The sequence below is a fragment of the Zonotrichia albicollis genome, chromosome 1 (assembly GCF_047830755.1).
Source record: "Zonotrichia albicollis isolate bZonAlb1 chromosome 1, bZonAlb1.hap1, whole genome shotgun sequence".
Lineage (NCBI taxonomy): Eukaryota > Metazoa > Chordata > Aves > Passeriformes > Passerellidae > Zonotrichia > Zonotrichia albicollis.
Genome location: NC_133819.1, coordinates 67663921 through 67688113, shown reverse-complemented (window position 1 = coordinate 67688113; position 24193 = coordinate 67663921). Strand labels below are relative to the sequence as shown.

The 24193-nt window shown below is 38.5% G+C and overlaps 1 protein-coding gene across 4 annotated transcripts in view; it reads right to left on the bottom strand.

The window, feature by feature from the left end:
• Nucleotides 1-24193, bottom strand: part of LOC102074332 (uncharacterized) — a 180475-nt gene that overhangs the window by 127255 nt on the left and 29027 nt on the right. For 3 of the 4 annotated variants that reach the window (XM_074543834.1, XM_074543821.1, XM_074543811.1), the window contains 3 exons: nucleotides 17621-17707; nucleotides 14321-14404; nucleotides 9606-9778 (listed from right to left, as the gene is read on the bottom strand). In XM_074543834.1, coding sequence (XP_074399935.1) covers nucleotides 9606-9778; nucleotides 14321-14404; nucleotides 17621-17707 — 344 coding nt within the window. The remainder of the gene's footprint in view (nucleotides 1-9605; nucleotides 9779-14320; nucleotides 14405-17620; nucleotides 17708-24193) is intronic. The other variant, XM_074543825.1, reaches the window with a different exon arrangement.

Here is a 24193-nt window from a genome sequence, read left to right as displayed (position 1 = left end):
TGACCTTGTTAAGGAGATGGCCACAAACCAGAAAGGAAAGTTGCGCCAAACCGTGGACACATGGTAGTATTATTGACGGTGAACTCTGCTAAAAAATCCACCACAAACTCTTAGATGTTTTTTCAAAGAGAAAGAGAAAAGGCAACAAAGAAATTCCTCCCTGACTTTCCTTTCAAATGGAAAATTAATTTACTGTTCATGAGAATCAAATTAAAAACTTAGACAATTGAGTGTTTGTAACAGAACTCAAACTCTCTTTTAAAACTGATACTGCAGAACACAAAGTGAGATTTACTTCAGTTGTTCTACAGCCTTATTACACTGAGTGATACAGATACATTTAGTGACAACATTATAGGCTGATCATTTTGATAAATCTGTAAAGCACTGCATTATTTCTAACAATGCAGCAAAAACTGAGCTACCAGTCACAACAGAGGAAAGTAGCATTCTGCTATCAAGGTAAGTGCTTTTATAAGAATATACATCAAAGACACTAATTTTGAACAGATATGAAAACTAGATCCAGCTGTAAAGTAGGTGTGATAAACAAGGACCTGAATTTTCTCAAAACTCAGAGGTGTTTTCATTCAGGTTTTTGGTCCAAGATGATAGGACTGGACTAACAAAAGAACTTGAATCACTTTGCTTAAGATGCATTGAAAAAACTCCGTTGAGTAGCTCTGACTGCTGCAGGGCTACCCAACTTCTGCAAAACAAAGATTTTGCCTCTCCAGTCTCAAAACAGAGAATTCATTCTTCTCATTTCTGTCTTGCTGTTGACAGAGAGACCACCTGCAGTTTCTTCAGAACCACCAGGTGCTCCTTCAGATGCTTCCTACTTCACAGCTGAGAAGATGTAGCTTCAAGGTCATAAACCTTTAGTATCCTCATCAAAATCTAGAGAGTGTTGTAAGAGAATGCAAGGACATTCAGGAGAACATCTGACTACCATAGCCAAGCACTGAAAACATGTAATGCTGAAATGTCTTTTGCCACTGATTAAGAGAGTTTAGGCAGAAACATCTTAGCCTGTCAAAGTTCCACAAGTTCAGGTGCTTCCAGATTAGCCTAGAAGTCACCAGTTACTAAGATTCAGCAACTTTTAAACAGTAAGATATAACAGAATATGCTACCAAGAGATGATGGAAGAAAGTAATCACATTTTATTGGGGAATACATTCCCTCCACTATAAAGCCATTCAGCATGAGAGATGCCACTGAAAACCAAAGTGAACTATGCCAATCTATAAATCTAAAATGAATAGTTTACATTAACAATGGGAAAATGTTCATAAGCTACGTAATGAACTTCAGCATTTTGCAACCTTCTTCTACTTTTTGGGTACTGACAGCAAATCGGGACACAACTGAAGGGAAACGGAAAGGAAATACCAATCGGAAACACTGACATTTTTATTGTGGTTTTCCCCCATTCTTCTTCAATTTAAAAATGTTTGTCAATTTCAGCACAGAATGTTTTTATTATTTGTAAAGCCTTTTCAAAGTCTCTCATGAAACTTTACTCCTTTAATCCTCTTACTCTTCCACAACGCAGGTATCTAATTTTAGGTCTGTTTTGCAGATAGGGAAAACTTGAGTCATGGCAACAAATTTGCTTGTTACAGCTGCCCAAAAAAATCATGTTCAGGCCAGAGGTTACAATCTATTTCATCTTGCTGAGTCCCTGTTCTTTTTTCTGACTGTCAGAAAAGCATTGCCTCACAAATCTGCCTCCATTATAATTGTAATCAAAAGACTTTAACTTTACAGACTTTAACTTTATCCAACAATTCCCATTTGTACTCCCTTTCGCATCATCTTCTGTTTCTAGTGTGCAGACACATTTGAATACTTTATAATTAAGAGAGATGTTCGCTTACAATTAGTGTATGAAAATTACAGAAATGGAAAAAACACTAAGTACGGTTTACTGTATGATTGTCTTAAATACAACAGTATCTATGATGAGTTGCCATGCCTAATGATTTTTCTCTGTAAAGAACAGACCTCCTCCTGCTGGCCCACATCCTGCTCCAAGTCTCAGCTGAAAGGAAATTGTTTCACATATTCAGCTGGGATCTTTCTCTGATTTGAATGCTGATATGAACAACTGTATAATAACATCATATTCTGCTGATGTATCTTTGAGTGAACATGTTGACGTTATTATATATTCTCATCATAACCACCTAGTTCTGAAAACTGCATCTTGTCTAAGGGTCTGCACAGTAATGAGAGAAACCAATTGTGCTAACAGGTTGCCAGCAGGCTGAACAACAGTGGTGATTTTTCAGCTTTGTACTAAATACATAAGCAGGCATGTAATGCAACTGGACTCTGCTTCATGGTCTTTTAACATCTCTCAGCTTACAGACTACTGGTTATATTTCCCACTTCCAGACTGATGTGAACTCCAAAGCCCTTAAAAAGTCTGGTTACACATGAAAAACCCAATGCACCTCAAGAACAGGAGGTTGGACTAGACAGGTTCCAGAGGTCTGGCTCTTCTCCACTTGAATTAATCTGTTCTATGAAGTAAAGGTCAGATGTGCCACACAGCACAGATTCCACTCAACAAATTCAGCTCTACTTTAAGACTACAGAAGTAAAACTTTCCACCATATAGAGCAATTCCTTTATCTGCAGCTCAAAATCTATGCAGTCTATTAATGCTGCTAAGGAGTATGCACCCCTGTCACAACAACTAACTGAAGGTAGATTTAGCTACATCTGTGACTACAGTTTGGCTCCATATGTATTAAAAATACAAATAAAACAACCCTGGGGGAAAAAAAATTCTGGAGAATACATGAGCAATTAAAATTTTGGTTTTATTGTACTTATTTTTTGCAGGTTTGTGCCTCTATTCATCAGTAATGCTGATGCTTTCCTTACAATCCTCATCTGAGTTTTTCTTCTTTTAACAGGTGGTCAGTGCCTGATGAAGCCTCTTAAACTTCATCAGGATTTGGCAATCACTAATTCTCTTTGAAGAATCTTTCCAATTCCTCTGTTTATTGAACCATAGAAATGGACTTCCTTACTGGAGTTTATAGTGGGATAATGAGCCAGAGAGCTGACCAGTCAGATTACCTTAAGCAGCAGCAAATGCAGTATCATCATTTACAGCAGCTGTAGGAATCATTGTTCCAGCTCAATAGAATATCAAGAATTACTTCAGTTCTTTAATTGCCCTTCTGATCTTAAAGTGTGAAAGAACACAGTAAAAACTAAATGAATTTATTTTTAGTGAAAAACGTAGGAAATATGGAAGATTTTCATTACTTCCATTTAAATATTTACTTAAATAAAACTCTTAATATTTACTTTAAATGAAACTCATATAATTCCTGGACAAAGCAATCAAAAAAGTGCCACAATTTAAAAGAGGAGCTATAGCCTATATTGGGGGTATTGTGACAACACAGCAACAGACTATTTACAAACACATAGAGCATCTTTTCCATGATTTTGTTTATGCTTATGTTAATTTCCATGCTCCCTCTTCAATCCCCCCCCCCCCAGCTCCTTTAAAACAAAAAATTATCTGAGTGCCCAGAAGCAATAACGTAGGAACCTCAGAAATTTTGAAGATTCCCAGGCTTCCAACTGAGGACACAGGAACAAGCCTAATAGAATGGAGATATTTAGAAATCTCGGATTGCCGACCTACAGGGTGGAGAAGTCCCCGTGCTACATATATGGCTTCTACATCAGACTATGGGTCTGCCCAGGCGCTGACACACATCTGAGGGCCACAGGCTCTCACTGAGCAGGAAATCAGAAGTCCAAGGGGCAGAAGTCCAATATCCCAACCATTGGGAAGTTCACCTTTTGTATTTTGTCCCCAAACACAGACTTCTGTGATAATTTGTTTCACAAGTGCAAGAACAGGCTACCTATAATGAATTCAATGAGCTCAGCCTAATGATGGATTTCAAAAGAAAAATATGTGCTAAAGAAGATAGCCATAATTCCTACTATATCATGCAAATGAAATGGAAACCATTACACTAACTGGCTTTAGAAATGCTTTGACAGGCAAATAATGCATGTAGCATATTGGTAGCTTGCCTAAAATGAAGTCACCTACTTTTAAGATAGAGTGAGAATTAAACATTTTCAGCTTTTGTATTCTTGACCTGTAATTCTCAGGACAGAAAAAAAAAAGAAAAAAGAAAGAAAACAAACAAGGAAAAAATCCCCACCCCAACTAATTTACACATGACCCTCATTTAAAGTCCTGGTAAATGACAAAAAGTAAGTTTCTGCTGATAAAAAGTCACCTTCAACTCTGCATTGCTCTTAGATGAGTATATTCCCACAAGGGTTATACTCAGAATGGACTGTACAATGCTTAGTAAGCTAAAGCTGTCATGAGGGAAGGTCTGTGGGTACCATCAGGATATAAAAACCTTTCAGGTCCCTTCCAACCCAAACCATTCTGTGATATGACTCTATGACAGTATTATCCAAAGGGGTAGAACATGCAAGAAAATGTGCATTGGTGTTTTATCTGATGTTTATCCAACTGAGGTCTGATCCCATTGGTTAAATTCACGATTGGAGAGTAAATTTACCATCTTACATAGTACCAAATTTTACCCATGTTCTATCCACTGTAATGAAAGGAAAACTGATCTCTCCATCATCATATAAATTGATCTCTGTGACTAGGCAAGGAGTCAGAGCAGTGATGATAATGACCCTGTAAGAGTATTAGACCTAATACCCTGAGGCATTAACCTTTGTTTAACCAAAAGGTAAATCTTCTGATGAAAGACAACATTTTATTACTATCCACCTGCAACAAATAGCTCCTTTCTTACTACTATAACTCAGCTGCAGATACCAAAGAGCAAAACTTGCACTTTACATTTGGAGGCTCTTGAGTAATTCACAGGGAGGTCATGGATCAAAACTGATTATATAGTGATGATGATCAAGTCCTGCAAGGTTCTATGCCCTGCACAGAGGGGTAAATGTAGCAGCTGAAACTGGTAAAGAGAGATGGAGGCTGTGAACAAATTGCCCTGGTAAAGAATACTGGCTGAGTTGCAGGAGGAAGGTGGGCAAACAGGAAAGATGTTCTTGGTTTGTGGGGCAGTACTGATCCTTTCAGTCACCCCATTATTAATTTTTTTCTGAGAGAACCTACATAAAACTGAGTAGTTACTTCCATTATCTCAGTTCAGAAACAGCTAAAAATTCTAGAGTTAGTAGTACTTTTCCATGGAATTTAAATTAGTGTATAGCAAGATTATGTTGCCAAAAGCTCATCAAGTGCAATCTCACTCCAATCATCACTGTTTGCTCCAACTTCAGCAGTGTTTTGAGAGCACCACATTTTTAAGCAAACACGGTAAGTCAGCATTATTTCAGGTATTTCCTTGCATATTTCCCTGCCCTGTAAGATCAATTTCCACCCCTAAGCATGTGCCCCTGCATTGTCTCATGACAAATGGTTTTCTGTGGTGCTCTGAATATCCAGCCTTGGTTGTACCTCCTCAGTTTCTACCACAACACAGTCTCAAGTTTTGATTTTCTTGCAACAGAGTTTATTTTTCTTTATTGAAAGCAAATGTCATTGGGGCCTTTGAAATCCTTGTGTCTACATGGCAGGTCACACAAAACAGCATTGCTTTCCAAATTTAATATTCTTTAATGTATTTGTTAACAGAACATTGACATCTGCTTAATGCTTTCTTTGCAAGAATCTATCAGATCTCCCTTTATGCATTTCTTGCCAAACTCAGCTCTTTTTTCTGCATTTACAAAACAGGACATGAAGCAAGAAACAACACAGCCTAAAGTTCCAGAGCTAAAATCTAACATGAACCCTTTTTCCAAAAAATATTATTTTGAGAAATGCATCTGCCCTTTCAAAAGCTTTGAATCATGGTCATCTCACGCACTGAGCTGCTGTTTAAAAAAAAAGTCACCCATTTTTTGTAATGCTACAAAGCAGAGAAAAACAACAAACTAAGGGATAGATAGTTGATATATAGCTATCCTTTTCATGCCAACACTTTCAGCAATGCTCCAGAGTAAATCAGGTGCCTCATTGGAGAGAATTTTTGGCAGCTTAAAAAGAAACAGCAGCAACTCAAGTGTGTTTCTGAACCTCACTTATAAAACCAGTCTCACGTACTGTAAAATCTCCTCTGGTATTTTTAACCCTTGGGCTCCCATAGGTTTTTTTGCATTTTGTCAAAACAAAGGAATGTGAGGGAGATGTCTGTTAGACTCCTTTATCCAGCCCAAGGGTTAATTACTCAGTTTTGTAGACATTTGAAAATATTATGCTACCTCTAATGGCAAAATTGATAGAAGCTTGTTTCAGGCTCACTTTATGTCATTATGGCAGATTAAATTAACTAATCATAAATTATGCTGGCTAAAGTACATCTGCTACTCACTAAACCTGCAGAGAGAATGGAAGGGTCTTTCTACTGAATAAGAAATAAATGCCATGCACAAAATTAAAGACTTTTACAAACCAATAAACATACGTTCAAGGAACAAAAGCTGGAAGCATCCCAAAGTCAGCAGCAACAGATTCTGAGGGCCATGGCAGCAGTCTAACAATGAACCTGTAGCTGTTGTGGAAAAGCATCAACACTGCAATGCTGCAGGGGTATACCCATGGATCAAAGAGTAAAGAGGTCCATTAAAGAACAAATAAGATCAATTAAACAAGAATTAGCATGCTCACATTATTGCTAGAGGTCTTGGAATACAATATGACTGTAGTGTTTTGACCGTGGCTGGATGCCAGGTACCCACCAAAGCCCTCTGTCACTCCTCTCTGCAGAAGGACAAGGGAGTGAAAATGTAATGAAGGGTTAATGGGTTGCGATAAGGGTTGGGAGAGATTGCTTGCTAAAAATCTTCACTGGCAAAACAGGATAGAATTAGAAATGCTAATTGAATTTATTGCTAACAAAATCAGGGCAGGATAATGAGAAAAAAAATAAGGCCTTAAAAACACCTTCCTTCCAGCCCTCCCTCCTACCCAGCTCTACTTCCTCCCACTCCAGCCCAGGGAAACTGGGAATGGGGGCTACTGTCAGACCATCAGGCAGAACAGATTATTCCTGCCACTGCTTAGGAAGAGGAGTCCTTCCCCTGCTCCAGCTGGGGGTCCCTCCCATGGGACACAGTTCTCCATGAATTTCTTCAGCATGAGTCCATCCCATGGCAACAGTTCTCCACAAACTGCTCCAGGGTCACACTTTCACACAGCGCGGTCCTTCAAGGACAAGCTGCTCCAGTGTGAGTCCCCACCATGATCACAAGTCCTACCAGGATACCTGCTCCAGCACAGGTTCCTCTCCACAGGTCTGCAGGTCCCAGCAGGACCATGTCCCAGCATGGGCCTCCCACAGGATCACAGTCTCCTCTCAAGCATCCACCTGCTCTGGTGTGGGCTCCTCCCTGGGCTGCAGGCGGATCCCTGCGTCCCCATGGTCCTCCCGGTCTGCAGGGGCGCAGCCACTTCACCATGGTCTGCACCATGGGCTGCAGGGGAACCTCTGTTTCACCACCTCCTCCCCCTCCTTCTCCACTGACCTTGCCCGGTGTCCGCAGGGCGGCTCCTCTCACATATTCTCACTCTGCTCTTCTCTGGCTACAATTACAACTGTGCAATAGTTTGCCTGCTTTTTTAGTCTATTTAAATACTTTATCACAGAAGTGTTACCATTTCTAATTGGCTCAGCCTTCGGCAGTGTTTGATCTTGAAGCCACCAGGGAATGGAGCTGCTAGACATGGGGGAAGCCTCTGGAAGCTTCTCATAGAAGCCACCCCTGTGGCCACCTCCACCACACCAAAATTTGTAAACCCAATACAATGACATGATGTTTGCAGCATCTCCTTCCAATGTCAGCTATTCTATTTTCTGTTCAAAGGGACTGTTTGAACATTTCTGTAGTCTTTTAAGGAAGGGGTGGATGAGCAGATCACTGATCAAGAAGACAATACAGATTTTACAGGGATCCCCTTCTTACTCTCTGTATTGCAGAATGCAGATGTGACAGCTAATACTGTGTCAGTGGGACTAAATTCCCTAGCAGGGCATGAAATACTGAAGTTAGAGATGTGTGAGGAATGGACATAAAACACAGGGAATCAAGACCTCTTTGTTGCAAAGTAAAGAATGAGTCCCTCTCTGAAAACTCATGGTAGACCAGCTCGATCAATACCACTAAATGAGGATTCCCTTTCTTTTGGGCTAATATAAGGAAGAAAAGCAATATTGTATCATAGTGTATTAAATTTACACATGTAGTTGTCAGTTAAAAAGCAGAATATAGTTTTGGGGTGACCACATAGATTGTTTCTAGGAAACAAACTCTGCTGAACACCTCCAAAAAGATTCCAAGTAAGATGATCAGCCATGTGACCATGTTCAGAGGAGGGTAAACAAAATTTTGACACATCTCTTGTGTTCCTTTAGGTCCCATGAAGCTTTGGGGGCATCTGAATACCCCAAACATAGTTAAAGTGCAAATTCTCAACACATTATAATCTTCTGGAAAGGTGCAGCACTTTCTGTTCACCTATTCCCAGGTTCATTCTCCATCAGTCCCTTGAGGCAGATGAGGCTCTTAGTACCATCTGAGTCCTTTTCCCTCACAGTTCCTTTCCATTTCACATTCTCTGAACAGTATTACCGTACCACCTTCCATGCATGATGCATACAGCTATAAAAAAGTCACAAGGAATGAAATCTAGCTACAGGATTTAGAGGAAAGCAGTAAGGAAGAGAATTGTGTCCCTCACCATCATGCAGAAGGCAATGATAAGGTTTAGTCCTGCAGTGGGAAAAAAAAAAATCTAAAAACTTCCCCTGAAAATAAAAGAAAGCTTAGATCACCATCAGTCACTGGATAACCTATTTTAAGCCCATCAGAGCCAGTGCACTGTTCTCATGTTGCTAATTAAAAATGATAGATTCATCAATTAATCTCTCTTCCTGTCCTCTAGTCTTAGTATGAAATTTTTCAAAGGGACAAATGGTCATTAGGTGCCCACAAGTATCATTTCAGCCCTGCAAACTTGTGCCTTTGTCAACATGAACCAGAACCTGTCTCTTCATGCCATGAATGACAAAAAGAAAAAGCTTAGAAAGATCTGCCACCCTGACAAACATAACAGATTTATAATGGGGAAATAATCTTATCCTCCGTACAATGAACATTGCTTCATAAATCCTCCCCGGGCTCCAATCCGAACTTGCTCGCTGATGAATAAGCCTCTGTTAAATGTGGCAGAGAGAGATGTCCTAGACTTAGTCTCTTGATTGAAACTCAATTGCAATATTACTACATAGCAGTCAGAGATCTTCCACTATTTAGGAAAGAAGCCATGAAGGCAATCTATTTTTATTCATATTGAAATGGAGACAAAGATAAAGGTCCTGCTGTTAGCTTAGCAAAGTGCCAGTCACATAAAGCATGCCAATGACAATGGTTATCCTTTCCTCTTTCAATATAAGTATCACCAGGCAGAGAAATAGAATTGGGGTGTACAAGGTTAACAAGCCAGCATCATGTTATGAAGCAAGTGATAAAATTGTCTTATAGTTCTTAACTCTGACCTGTTCCAGTGAAAAGCTGCCAAGCAGAATTATGTCATTCTGAACATCTCTCTCAAACTGTTCGATATATGAAGGAATCTCTTCATCTTCAAGCTCCCTGTGAAGGTCACATGCCTTACTGGAGCTGACAGGCGTTACAGCGTCCGGAAAATCTTCACTGACGACGCGGGCTGCTGGAAACAAAAGTGGCAGACTATCTCTCAGCAAATGGGAGCTCATTCACTGGTTACTACCCTCTCAGTTAGCATGTTTGGCCCACCAACACTTAAAGTATGAACAGCATCAGTAAGACAACTGACAGGTGCCAAGTGCCAGTGCCAGGAAAAGTGTCCTCAAGTGCAACATCTGAATTCAGGTACAAATTAGTATGTGCAGCTTGTTCCTTACGTAGTTCTTAAAAGGCATGATCTACATTTCCACTGGCACTTTGCTCACCTGTTAATCTTAGAGGGATTGGGATTTGGAACAACTTTAGCATTCCTTCCTGTGGAAGAGGAGTAATAACTGCAATTGAATGGGAGTTTTAGGTGAAGCCACATCAAGCATTTCATCTTCCTTTCAACTCATCACAAACGATTGGATTCCTTTCCCTAGGTGTATGCGTGCAGCTCCTGTCTAATTAACTGGGTCCAGTTCTCCTCTCACCCACAACACTCCCCCGATTTCACTACAGTAACATATGCAGAATAAAAGGGTACATGCACCACATAAATAAAAATCTCATTCATAATCAGCCTTAAAGAGAAACTTGGTCTTTTTTCAGTTTAATTGATCATGCTATGTTAAAAAAAATTTAGATCCTCTCATCGATGTCTGCTGTAGTACTAATACTAGTTTGGATCATAAGTAATAACAACTATTTTTGTTCATGTCTCCACATTAGGATCATTTAAAAATAACAGATATCAGATTGCTCACATCTATCTATCTTGCTTCATATTTCTGTGTGTAAGCTTTTATAGTTCTCTGTGCCTATCTCTTAAAGAAATTGCCATATCTAGTTATTTGCTTCTCTTTGTCCATCCTACAACATGAAAGCAGTTAAAAGAGAGGTTTTTTTCCCTCAGCCTCCTTTGAAGTCTTTCATTCTCTAATGAAGACCAGAAAAGGAAAGATAAAACTAAGGCTATTAACATTTCCAGTTTTGCTCACTGCTTATTGTTTAATGACTTTAATTGTTAAGCCTCCCGAGTACTTAAATCACCTCAGTGCCACCAACACACAGGAAGTAGGGTGGGTTTTCTATTTAATTACAACAGGATACAATTCAAAATCATGTTGGGGGAAATGTACAGTAGATATAAACAACTCAAACCATTACCTTAGGGTACACATCCCTTCATGTAGCACTTTACAAACCTAATGAAAAGTGATTTGACCTACAACTATTAACTGCAAAAACAAAACAATATTTACATTTAAATTTACTGTAACATTAAGGGTTTGGCTAGGAGAGAGAAAACCCAGGAAGCACAGGAAAAAGAAACATTGCCAAAAGCAGAAGATGGAGCATCTCTTGTTCCCCTTGACGCTGTGCTGTACACAACAGGCCATATGCTCAGCTGGTATAAATCAGCTGCTTTACTGCTTTCACAGGAGCACTGCAAGTTTACATCCTGGGAAGTCAGTAGATTCAGGATAGAGCTAGAGTCAAAAAGGGAGTAAAACTATTTGGTTCAGAAAGATAATCATGAAGCAATTCATCAAAATATACTTTTTCTTTTTTGTGTTTCTTATTTTTGTGAGGAATCATATCAAGTTTACTCAATTTTGGTGGAAGACACTGGACTCAGCATAAATTTTGTCAAAAAAGAGCAAAAGAAACGAGCATTTTCAAAGCCTTTTAATGGGAAGCAACTCTGAAAAATAATGTGATAAATTACAATTTAGATTTGAGAAATATTTGATTAAAAGATACATATGCTCATTTAAGCACAGTTGCTAATTTTTCTGCACTGGAAACAAGGAGAGAACAGGGTTAGTTCAGCTGATCTGCTCCTTCTGCAGTGTCTTTGCAAAGAAACTTCTCAAACTTGGTCAGCATCAGGTTGGTCCTTGCTTGAACTGATCATGGGTTGGAGGACTGAGGTCATGCTCCAGAGCAATACTTGACCAAAAGAAAAGCAACCAAATCCTCACTCTACAAAAGTAGTCAGAGTCAAAAATTCTACTACTTTGTTCACAGAGGATAAAATGGCTGAAAATTCATTAATGAACTGCTAAACTAATTAAAAACTTCCTGCTTGAAGTTGTTAGCATGGGCATCAAAATTTTCATTGCTTTGGATGTACATAACTCTGAGAGTCATGCTTTCCTTGTAGCTTAAATCACTTCAGCACAGGCTGTATTTGCAGATGCTGGACTGTAATTAAAACAATCTCTCCGGTATTAGCTTGACTGCTTGTTCCTTCATTTACTTGCTGCTATCTGCATTTGTCCATCCAGATAGCTGCAGTTTATATACTGAGATGATAATTTAAAGGGTACATTCAGTAGCAGAGTACACCTCAGGATGGGTTTGATAAAGCTTCAACAAACTCCATATGGAAAAATAATTTTGGCTACCTGGTCTAGAAAACCATGGATTAATGGACAAATTGTATCTAAAAACATTCAGTGCTGAAGGTTCATGCACCAGGGTCAGACAACTAAAATTCTGTAAAACTTGGCACTTCAATTTTTTGGTTCTTGCCAAAGAACAATATAATAGAAATTACTTTTTATGGCATTCATATATCATCACTTAAATTGTTCATGGATCACAACTGCATATTGACAAAAATGCAAGGTAAAAATATGTATTCTATATCTTTAAAAACAAACCACCAATGTTGCCTTTAAAGTTGCCTTATAATATGAAATAACACATACCACAAGAGTGACCAACAGGTTATTCAGCCACAAAATGCTTTAAATATACAATTATATAAATTCTGAGCCATCTTCTTTCCTTTCCTTTGGGGATCATCTATTAATTAGGAATGTATGACTACGTGATTTTTCAGCTCAGTGGCCAAATGAAGAAATGAAGCAGTTCTATAAGAGTGGAACCAAATGAATCCTGGTTTTCTATGGCTTTTCTGATGCTAATAAGGGTCAAACTCTATGTTAGCTTTTCTTTCGGTGGAGGTATTAATAATGCTTGTCTGCTCTGCTCAACTGCCCACTTCCATAAAACTGGTAGGGAAGTCATACCTGCGAGACTTGCTCCCTGTTAAAAAAAAAGGGGTTGGAAGTGACCAACTGGTTCAAATACTGGGAGGGAAAAACACAGGCAGAAATAAATACACCCTGATATATGCACAGAGGTGGAAACTGCACAAGCTTCACATCCCCAGGAAAATCTCTCCTTTCTGGGTTTGCTTCACCCAAGCAAAGAAAAGTAATAAATTCAGCTAGAACAGTGTGCAGCTTCACCCACAGGACTAGCTCTGATACCCATCATGGCCCTTTTAAGAAATAAAAGCACCGAGGCACAGCTTGAGACACACGACAGCAGGGGCCTGCAGTACGTCCCCCATTTGCTGCGCTCACGCCTGCACAGGGGGCTCTGACGTGCACATGGAGAGTGAGGCACACATGCTGATGCATTTTCTTGTCCCAGAATTGACATTAACGTAGAACAATTGAGATAATGCTAATAAGTTAAAGGTTTTTGCTTAAACTATCTGCGTGAATTTAGTTGTGATGGCTGCACTTTTTTCTTCTTGCATTTAAATGAGATAAAATGGGTTTCAAAGATGTTACTGATATGACCAGTGCCAGTTCAAGAGATTTTGCAACCGTAGGCAAATGAAAACATTTGCTTCCTCCAGAACAAAGTTGCTTATAAACTAAATAGTCATAAAACAAGTTGCAGCTCCTGGAGCTCCAGTGCCGTAGGCAACGGCCTGCTCTGTCTCTCTGACAAAGTAGGCCCGTGTACTGCTGAAATACAACAGGAAGCCTCATACAGACACAAAGGATACAAAATAATTTTGCAAGAAAGACAACTGCTGAAAAAGGAGAGGGTGGATAGGCAAAAAATACAAGGATGGGTCTGAGCTGGGCTCGTGCAAAAATCACTTCTCCTGGGATGAACCAGAGGAGAGCAGCAGACATGGGCCTTGTGTAAAGGCTAAGATGGTAAAGGTCTCATGAATCAGTCAGGTTTTAAGTAATGCCTTAAATGCCTTAAAAATGATGAAATCAAAGTTTCTCTTTGAGGTAAAGAAATGACTGTTCACTTGAGGTGAAGAAATCTCATATACTTAATTGTTTTTACTGTAGATGGAGCATCAATTTGTATTTTCTAAGAGAGCCACAGAAAACACTTTCTTACTCGTCTGTTAGCGTAAATTCTTGTATAGATAACCTGAAACAGTGTAACATGACCCATGCATCAGACTAATTGCCTTTTGTAGGAAATCCTACAAAAGGATTTCCATTTCTAGATTTGAACACATAAGCAATGATATTTCCAGCCTTCTTTTTTAAGTGTGGAATTCAACATGCAGTGAAGCAATGTAGAGAAAGCACGCCACTTAAGTTACAGTTAAAACCACATAAACATGACACAAAACAAAAACATTTGGAGAAAAAGACCTTACAGAATTGCATTAAAATCATCATCCCTTTGACTTCTGAGTTCAAGGGGATGGATTACCCTCTCTCCTCCCCACATGCAGACTCAAAAGAGTTTTATTTTTCTTTATGCAATTGACTTTGTTATTTACCTTGGAAGTCCAGCATCTTGTTTTCTTCATCTAGAAGCTTCATCAGTTTAGAGTAAAGGATTTGCTCATCAAATTTCACAGGATCTTTAAAAAACAACAGCGAAACAGCTATAGTTTCTTTCAGTAACAATAATTTCTTTCAGAAATATCAGTAATATTTCAGGAAGTACTATTTTAAATTGAAAGTAAAGATATAAAAATACAAAAGTTAGGAAGCCCTTTGACACTTGAAGATAGTTTTTACAGCGCTAGTTTCATAGCTCAGAATAAAATTACAGTCACTTGTTTGAAGCAAGACAATTCAAAATAAAAAATATAGTCATATACTTTTAAATGATGGGCAACATTATATGTTGATCTGGACTGAAACTGGTTTATAAATTCTGCTAGTAGAGCAGCTGAAATGACTGTTTATATTCAGATTGCCAGATGAATTATATTTGACTCTTAATGAAAATCAAAATACTCAATTTATTCTAATATGATTTTGGATCTTCACTAGAAATTACTAACACATTATCTAGTATGTATAGTCATTACAACACTCTATGAATTTTGAATTTGTGGCTGGTCAGTCATTCAAATTTTCAGTAATATCTGCAGATTTTTATAAGCAGCAAAGGACATGCACACTTACCCTTTTCCATGAGACCTGGAAAAAAAAAATTACTTAAAGGTTCTACATTCAAGGAAGAAATGAGCAATTGGGACCATTTTCTCTCCAGATCTCCCAGACCCTGACTTCTCTAAGTTGTCAGTGAAGACAGGCAGAAGAAGACCAAAGAAATGCATAAGGCAGATTGAAGTACAGCTACATGCAAACTTGGGTGGCTCTTTTTTAAGTGCTCAATAGAATCTCAAAGAATAAATTTCTTTTTCCCATGAAATTTCAGAGGCAAGTTTTTCAATTACACGGATCTTTCAAAGAATGTAGTGGCTTCTGCAAGCTCTTCTGAAAGTGTAGAATCTCTTACTTTTCTTTTAGCCTGCAACATTGAAACGTTCCCTTGTCAAGGGGGGAAGCAAATCCACAGTGGTACATTGTTTGCTCTCATGGCGTTATGAACTCATACAAATTTCCAGAACAAATCTAATTTATCAAATATAGGAAAAATAATTGCCAATAGCTTAATTCTCAGAGAATAACCCATTAGATAATAGTTAGTGGCTGAAGATTTGCTTTTCACCAGATATTCTCTTTGGCCATTGAGCCTGGCTTCCTAAAGTTCTAAAAGTCTGACTTCAACATGTGCCCTGATTTCTTCATGTTTTTCTGGTTTTGTCTCTTGCTCATGAGAACCTGTAAAGAAGAGGTAAACCAGTATGGTTTCCAATCAAGGGATGACCATGCAGGACCAAGCTTTAGTTCTGACCATCTTTTTTTAATCCATCCACTACATACAAATACACTTCCACAAATTTAACACTTCTTCAAGGAAAAAGAAGCCAGACAGTGGTTTGTAAGTACTGACAAATCAGACTGCTTAAGGTAGGAAGGCACCTCTGGAGTCCATCTAGTCCAGTTTCCCCTGCTTAAAAAGAGCCAAGGTGCCCAGGACCATGTCCAGGCACCTTTTCAATATCTGCAAGGTAAATGTTTTGCTCTTGGCAGAGGTATTGGTAAATGTAGCATTATAACTGCTCTACAGAGGTCCACACAGCCAACCTGAGGCTGGCACTATTGCTATTTGACTTTTAATAAGCAAGAGTTATCCGAACATTTGAGCAAAATTTTTGCCAGGGAGACAAAGGAGGGCCACCAAAAAACAGCTCTTCACACATGGACCTCAGGCTTAGCATGATATTGACTAAAACCATCTCTCCAATCCAAACCCTGGAAGTCTATGGACTAAGAGCCTGTTCCAAATTCTAAATTAAATAAACCCCCACCACACAATACAAAATCAGCATTTATGACTAAGTTTATCACTCAGCCTCTTCAACACAGTCTAGAGAACATTTCCTCCCAACGAGAACTGTATTTCCGTATATCCTTTATGTCACCGCTCTGTCCGTACATGATTTCAGGCATACATGCACAGATACATAAATCTAATCTGCTTTTCATTCTCTGGTTATGAAGCAGATCATGACTCATAAAGCCTTTTCATAAGATGAAACAAGGCAGAAGCAACAGGAAAAAAGTCTTTCCTTTAAAAACTCTGAGCCAGAAGTTGACTTCCAAGATATTACACTGCTATTCTACACAATGAATGGGGAAATAATTTGGATTAGATATAACTCAGCCTTGATCAACCTTGATTTTTTTTTTCACCAGAACACAGAAATTCAAGTCAGTTATATGCAACAGAGCCTGCTTTTTTCAATCACACAAGTTTTTGTCTCAAAGTTTTAAAACTTCCATGTGTGCTCAGAGTTTCTCATGACTTTCAGAAGTGAACAACTCTGAGACACAACAGATAACTTTTTGTTAGATCTGACTACAGCTGTGCACCTAGAGGGTCTCTGCAGTAGAAATAAGCACAGGCTCTAGAGAAGCCAAGGGCTAGCAAGGTAAAACAGGAGATCTGGCTCTTGCGTGCTTTCGGCTTGTTAGTGCTTAGCAACAGGAGCCGGGCCAAAGCACTCAGTGCATAGCTAAGCACTTCATTACCATGATGATGCTCTTACTTAAGTCCATGCAAATTCAGGCAGGCCCGTTCCCACCCTTTTTATCTAAAAGCCGTGACAGCAGAGGAGAATTTCCTCTGCTAGACAATACCTCCTGGTTAATCTCTCTCATACCTATGCATAACTTCTGCTCTTCCAGCTCTGCGGAGTCACACCCTCCCACCGGTTGTTATCGCCCACAAAGAGCAAAGCTAAATATCTCGCCTAAACTGGCAAAAAAGAAAACCAAAAAAGCCTCCTCGCGCACTTCTACTAACTCTGGGGTTTCCTTCTGTTAGGCAAACACACATTCAACTCTGTAATAAAATTGCTGTCCGAGGAGGACTTTGGGAGCAGGATTGTGAAAAAGCTAGAGCTTAGCACTCAGTTCTGGACTAACTTCATTAATTAAAAAGAACATGGTGTAGAAAACGCTCACGGAGTGTGCTTAATTTTGTTACAGTAGCAGAGTGAATCCAGAACAGGTTCATTTTTACCTGCCCATTAACTCACTGTCCTTGATCAAAGTCTGTGTACTCTGGCTATCCTGTTCAGAGCAGTTAAGGCTTAGAATTTAAATTGTAAACCTCAATATTTAAATAGAACTGCATATGTGATCTCTGACACCTCATTTTCATGAATGGAAAAGAATATTCTGACACCAAAATTACATACTTAATTCTGCCTCACCTTCCTCACTGACCTCCATCCCACACTGCCTTGGGTTTATTTCCTCACCCATCAATGGGTCAAAGTAATTTCTGCTGTATTCATTTCCTGTGGAAAGCACATGAAGTAAGGGTCAGCGATTATTAGAAGCACATGAACTAAAATGTTAATTTTGAAATCGACACCAGCAAGCAAAGGGGTATTTTTTGCTACTTTACAAGCTTAATTTTTTTAACAAGTCCTCTAAGCCTACTGGTACTGCAATCATCTTGTGAAAGGTCAGAGAAGGTAATTGTGAAAACAAGTGCACTTTATGTTACTTTTTCTCAAGAACTAGTGAAAAATAATTCTCACATTTAGATGGCAGAAAGATAAGAAACATTTCTACAAATACAGCATCCCCAATATAAGTCAAATTATTCTTGAAGCACACCATACGAGAGAATTTTCCATACTGCAAAGGAATTTGTATTTCACAGCTGACCTCTCCAATTTCAACAGTTTTAAATTTCACCACTGAGGTTTCAACGTCTGGTGCATCTTTAATACTGTATTGAACCAGAGAAGTGTTTAATTACGGAGGAGATACCAGGATACCGCCTCATTAATCTGACCAGCAATTATGTTCAGTTGGACTAGGTAACTAATACACGATTTTGATGGGATAAACCCACTCATTTTAGTACTTGGCTATTTTAACAGCTACTTTTATCTGTTCTTCAGAAAATAAACAAATTTATTAAAAATAATTTGTTAGAATTATCATAAAATAATACAGCATCTAGCTGCCTGGAAGAACTGATGGTAAAAGCCAGAAGAATTTTCTTTACACAAGCAGGGAGGGAAGAAATTTTTTCCTCAAAATATGTGTTTTCTTCAGCGAAAATGCTACACTCTGTTAAAAACATCCACATGCTCACTGGGTTTGCAAACACTGTAAATTGTTATTAAACAGGGGGAAAAGAAGTAAAATAATTAAGTCCATAACAAATGTTTTAATTGCTTAAATAGACATAGTTGCATATCCTGGAAAATACATAAAAGCTAAATGCATGAGGGGGTTAATTCTTTCAAGATGCACTACTGTTGTCTACAGTGTATTTTTTTTAGGATCAAAAATAATCCAAGAAGCAGCTCCCTTTCAGAGACTAAATGAAACTTTTATATGAAACTAGGTTTAATTTATATTTCTGGACTGGCACATTTTGACTGTCAGTCTCTGTTCCTTCAATGTAGTAAGTACAAGAACTGAAAATTTGCTTTACCTTGAGGTCTCAATAAAGAAAAAATAAATGAGTTTCATTTTTGTTACTTTATCTGTCAACAACTACTAGGCTGGTATGAATCTTGGCAGTATGTAATCAAAGTCTTATGTACTGCAATAACAGAGCCATTCTACCTTATTCACTGTAATTGTTTTTCTCTAGCACAAAGCACCGTGATGTTATATGAACACCCCTTCCCAAGTTGGTAAAATAAGTCACCTATGTGCTGAAACAGAAAATGATGATGCATTTCTTTATTCAATTACTTCATAGCTGTAAATGTAAATTGCTGGCACATGTTTTGCACCCATGCAAACAATACTCGGCTATGGCACAGGCTTTTTGCACAATCTGACTATCACAACAGCCTTTGTGGAATTTTATTATCCCATGTGAGTCTGCTGTGAAACTTTGAGGAGTAGACTTTTGGGCAACTCTTCTGGACAGAATAATTGTTATTTAGAAGGAAGTGTCATGTTATATTTGCATCTGCAAGGCAGAATGGAAACCATTATTCAAAAAAAAAAAAAGAGATACATTAACAAATACCATTAAATAGCTTGCTCTCTGGTCCTCCTCAAAAAAAATAACAACCTCAACATTTTGAGGAGTATGACATATTTTGTCCAGGGCTTTGGCTCGGTCAGAACCACACACAGCTGGTGACAGACAGTTATGCAGAAGGAAAGAGAACCACCAGGCTTGATTTCTTTAGAGCAACATACACACTTTAAAACTTACATAAGCAGAACCAGTGGTAAACAACAGAATCACCTCCTCACAGTGATTTTATAGATAACAAGGCATTTTAAAATGCAGGACTCCACAGAAAACTTTAATTGAGGCTTTCAGAAGAGCTGAATCAATCAAACCTTAGGTCACTGCTCTGGATGGGGGATGTTGTTGTTTGTGGGTTTTCTTGGTTTTTTTTACCCCCTCAGCTCAACACACACCTTGAGAAGTGGTGTGACCAGAAGATTTGGGCTCTGGGCAGGCCCTAAAATTATTCAGGGGCAGTGGGAGTTGCTTTAGTTTTAAAATACAAAATTATCAATTTTAGTCAACATAACACACTGCCCAAGGCATTTTGCTAATAACATTTTGTGAGCATGTGAACAGATTACTAATCATTTCACATTTGCTTTTGGAAATATTTGAAAGTGTATAACATGTAAATTAACAATCCACTGAGGAATTCACATTGCTCTGCTTTGTGGTATAAACACAGTAAATGTTAATACAGAGCTTGCTTGTAGGTGTTTTGAACAGCACCATATATGTTGGTGCTTTCAACAGGGCAATATACTTTGACAACCTGCTCCCAAAAAGACTCGGCCAACTTTAGAAACTTGGATCTTTGCTTTGATCCAGAGATTCCCTCAAACCCATTAGCTCAATTTGAAGTCCAGTTCACCCCTCAAAATTGTGTTATTTCATGTGGAAAACACAATGGATAATTCAGGAAATCAGAATTGAAATGCAAACCCACAAATTATCTATATATTAAAATAAAAAAGGAAAGAAGGGTGTTGGCACAACAGTGACCAGATGGGAATTTGTACAGTTTAATTAAAGCAAGAGGAGTTGCTAATAAAATTAGCATAATCCTTGGATACAGCCCATGGGACTGTACACGAATTACTAGGACTGGATGAAACTTAAAAGATGGCTGTTAAACTAAGATGTCTGTAGTCAATTATGCCATCTATGTCCTGAGAATACCACACAGGAAAGGCATGACTAAGCTGAATTTCTATGTTGTCCTCTGCTCTGCAGAGAGATCAGGTAGTCTGTATCAATTACACATGAAAGGTATAGCACGGAATTTGGATAACAGGCCATTATTCCATTTATGTTGTATTACTGATCTAGGTTTTTAATTTAATGAAAGAATAGACAAAACTCTGTTGGATTCATTAAGTGCCTCCCAATTAAAGTAAAAATTAAGGAATTATCAATAACCAGATGACTGACTACTAAAAGCTTGAATAAACAAGAATGAAGCTTGATTTTCAAGATAAAAGAAAAAAAATTGGCACGAGCCATCTTTCTTTAGAAGACAGTATGTGGACAGTATGGTCTGCACAAACTTGCCATGATAAGCAACAAGTCCCTTTTCCGACAGCAGCGTGGTCAACAAGAGTCTACCAATGACTTGGGAGAACATTACTGGGCATTACCAAGGCAACTCCTAGAAGCCTTTTGCATCAGATAGAATAAGACACAGGCATTGTGGAAAGATGAAATTCCAGCCTGAGACAGTATTTTGACCCAAAGTGCTTTTGAAACATAGTGGTGCAGCTGGGAATGGAAAAGAGTAATCCTCCTTTTCCACGCCTGACTTAAAGCACTGATTTCAGCTGCAATTCCTATTAGGGAAGAGCAGAGCAAATACTCACATTCTCCATTCAACAGAACTGGATTTATTTCCCTGGGAATAATCTTCATTTTACTTAGAAGACAAGGCCCTTTGGGCGGCCCAGACTGAAGGCTCTGTGATGATGTATTTCCCCACTTCTTTATGAGAGCCAAAGCAGTGTCCCAGGGTCAGACTTGATTGTCCTCAAAAAAAAGTGACCTCCTCAGCTTGGCCAGGAAGAATCAAGACTTGGGATTAGAAGGAAGGCAAAGCAAGAGTCCCACTTCCAGCATTTCCAGCTACTTCACTTAGCTTTCCTCCAGGTCATGATGGGTTATGTGACTAGCAGTCCCACCCACCTGTTTTCATGATTCAGACCCTACATTGATAAAGTTTAATATCTACAAGTTGCTTATTTGAGCCTTTTATTCTACTTTGTACTTTGAAAAAATCTATAAAGAACTCTAAAAAAAAAAACCATTCAAAAGGATTGAAGAATAAGAGAGGAGAAAGAAGCCTTTCACTTAAAAAGAATTTCACAGAATGAAGAACCAAAGAAAAATCATCAATGAAAACTGCATAAATAGTAGGAGTTCCTGCACAGTGAAAAATTGAATCAGTTTCCAGTGAATTTATAAGTTCTTACTTCATATCAGCAGTGACTTAAAAATGGAAAATAATGTAGGAAAATATGAAACTTTCACAAGAAAAAAAATCTAAGATTTTACTCCAAAGTTTTGTGTTGCTAGAATTACTCATATCGAAATGTTATGAAGATGCTAAGAATAAAACTACAATCTTGTAGAACATAGTGAATTAATATGCAGTCCATAAAGCAGTGTTTACTTGCCATTCTCATTTGTTTTCAAAGAAAAAAAAAGAATTAACATTAATCAGAAGCTATACTTTAATTTGCACTCTTAATTATTATTGCTGACTCAGGATATTGGTCACATTTACCTCAGTTCATGTCCATTTGAGATATACATATCTAACATTATTTTCTATATTATATGTATAAATAAATATTTTTTATGTAGATCTAAAATAAGATTCCAGAGGGTGCAATTTTATTTCAGAGTATCAAATATATGGAAGAGTGGTAGGGATTTTTACATAGAATTTCTAATTTTCATTAATAGTACTCAATAAAAAATTGCATGTTAATGGCACCTTCATACTGAAGAGCATTTCACCAGTGACTGGACATTAGATTTTCTCTTGAAGACACAGCTCGTTAAACACTACTAACACCAGGAAACTTCCCAATTAAAAAAAAAAAAATTAAAGGTATTGCGTGTCATTCTCCTTATCCTCAGCAGACACCATAGGTAATGAGGAAATCAGATAACTGTGTCTAAATGTTCATATTCCAAGCCTTGAATAAACTCACTTGTCAGCTTTGATGGGACGCTAGCGAAGGGGCAGTTCCTGAGGCTGAGCAGTGCAGACGGTGCTGCACCTGCCCTGACCCCTGAAAAGCACCACATCGTATTCATGGCACCCACAATTTTTTATCCCCAGCTCCAGTCCTGCATTACTTACCATCTTCTCTGCTGTTTAAACAAAGATACAGCATGGAAATTAGTTCTTTTCCCCTTTTTTATTTTCTTGCAGGCAACAGAGGGCACTGTACCAAGGGATGCCAGTGTGAGACCCGCTACTTTTCCTGAGGAACGCGGTTGGTCAAGGGCATGAGGAAAAGATTTACTCATCATGATGATGATGGAATTCTTTTAGGAACAGTATTAGATAATGTGACGCAAGTTAATGGGGAAAATGGATACTAAGTTCTCCCAGGCTGGCAGGCTTGGCTGGTCCCATTCTATGCCAGTGGGGTACCTTGCCAAATTATGAGGATCTGACAGGACCATTACAAAGCAAACAACTTCCAAGTGTAATAAATTAGCCTTAAAAATATACATTTCATCACATTCTGAAAAAGTATTTTCCCAATTATAAAATGCATCCATTCTTCACAATTCTTCTCCCCTACCTTCCGCAAATTCAATTTTAGCACATTACTTAGATGAGTGCTGCAGTATCCCTGTTAAAATTGCATGCAATGGATCACGTTTTGCACACTACATTACACCTTGTGCCGTTCTGCTGATTTCAATTGGATTACACATTGTGTAATTCAACGCAAAATTACTTCCAATGACAACCTTTTATTCCTATGCATACATGGTGATCCATCATGCCCTGCATACCAAGTTTGGCATTTCCATTTCAAAGTCCCTGTTGGAATCAGAAAGCATGGAACCACATACATAGAACTTGAATTATTAAACTTTGCCATTGTTTAAGGAAAAAAAAATGTATGGTTTTGATTCATATTTCTGGTCCCATCCTTTATGCAAATCACTTTGTCCAACACAAATCAGCAGTGTTGCAAGCTCCCATTTCCTTCACATGCAGCACAAACATAAATTTACAGTAGATGCCTATTTTTTCACCTGTGTTTGCTGTCTCTCCAATGTCTCATCCTAACACTTCTTTAGAATAAATTTAGACCCTGTTCAAAAAGTGTCAGCCTCTAGCTCTCTATAAACAGCTCAGTGCAGCTGTTGATACTTTTAGCAATCTAATATCCTACCTAGCTCTTTCACAAAGCTTTTTTGTCTGTGTATTCCTATATCAATGTCTTGCCTGGTTACATTCTTGAGCAAGAAGGGCCTTATGTTGTCCCGACATATTTGAAGAACTTTTGTCAGCAACTGTTCCTTAGCAAAGGCTTGTCCCTACTTTAGCTTTTGATAAGGAGCAAGGATGCTCTACTTTACAGCGGGATTTTCCCTGTAGGACATGTGCAGCACTGTGTTAGGTACGCCCAGCCTAGCTCTGCAGCTTGGAGGTGATGCAGCAGAGATCCATGCAGACACTGATTTGTTCCCAGAAGCAGTATAGCCATGCTAAAGCCATTCTGTACCTGGGCTAATTATAAGAAGAGTTCCTGGTCTTCAGCTG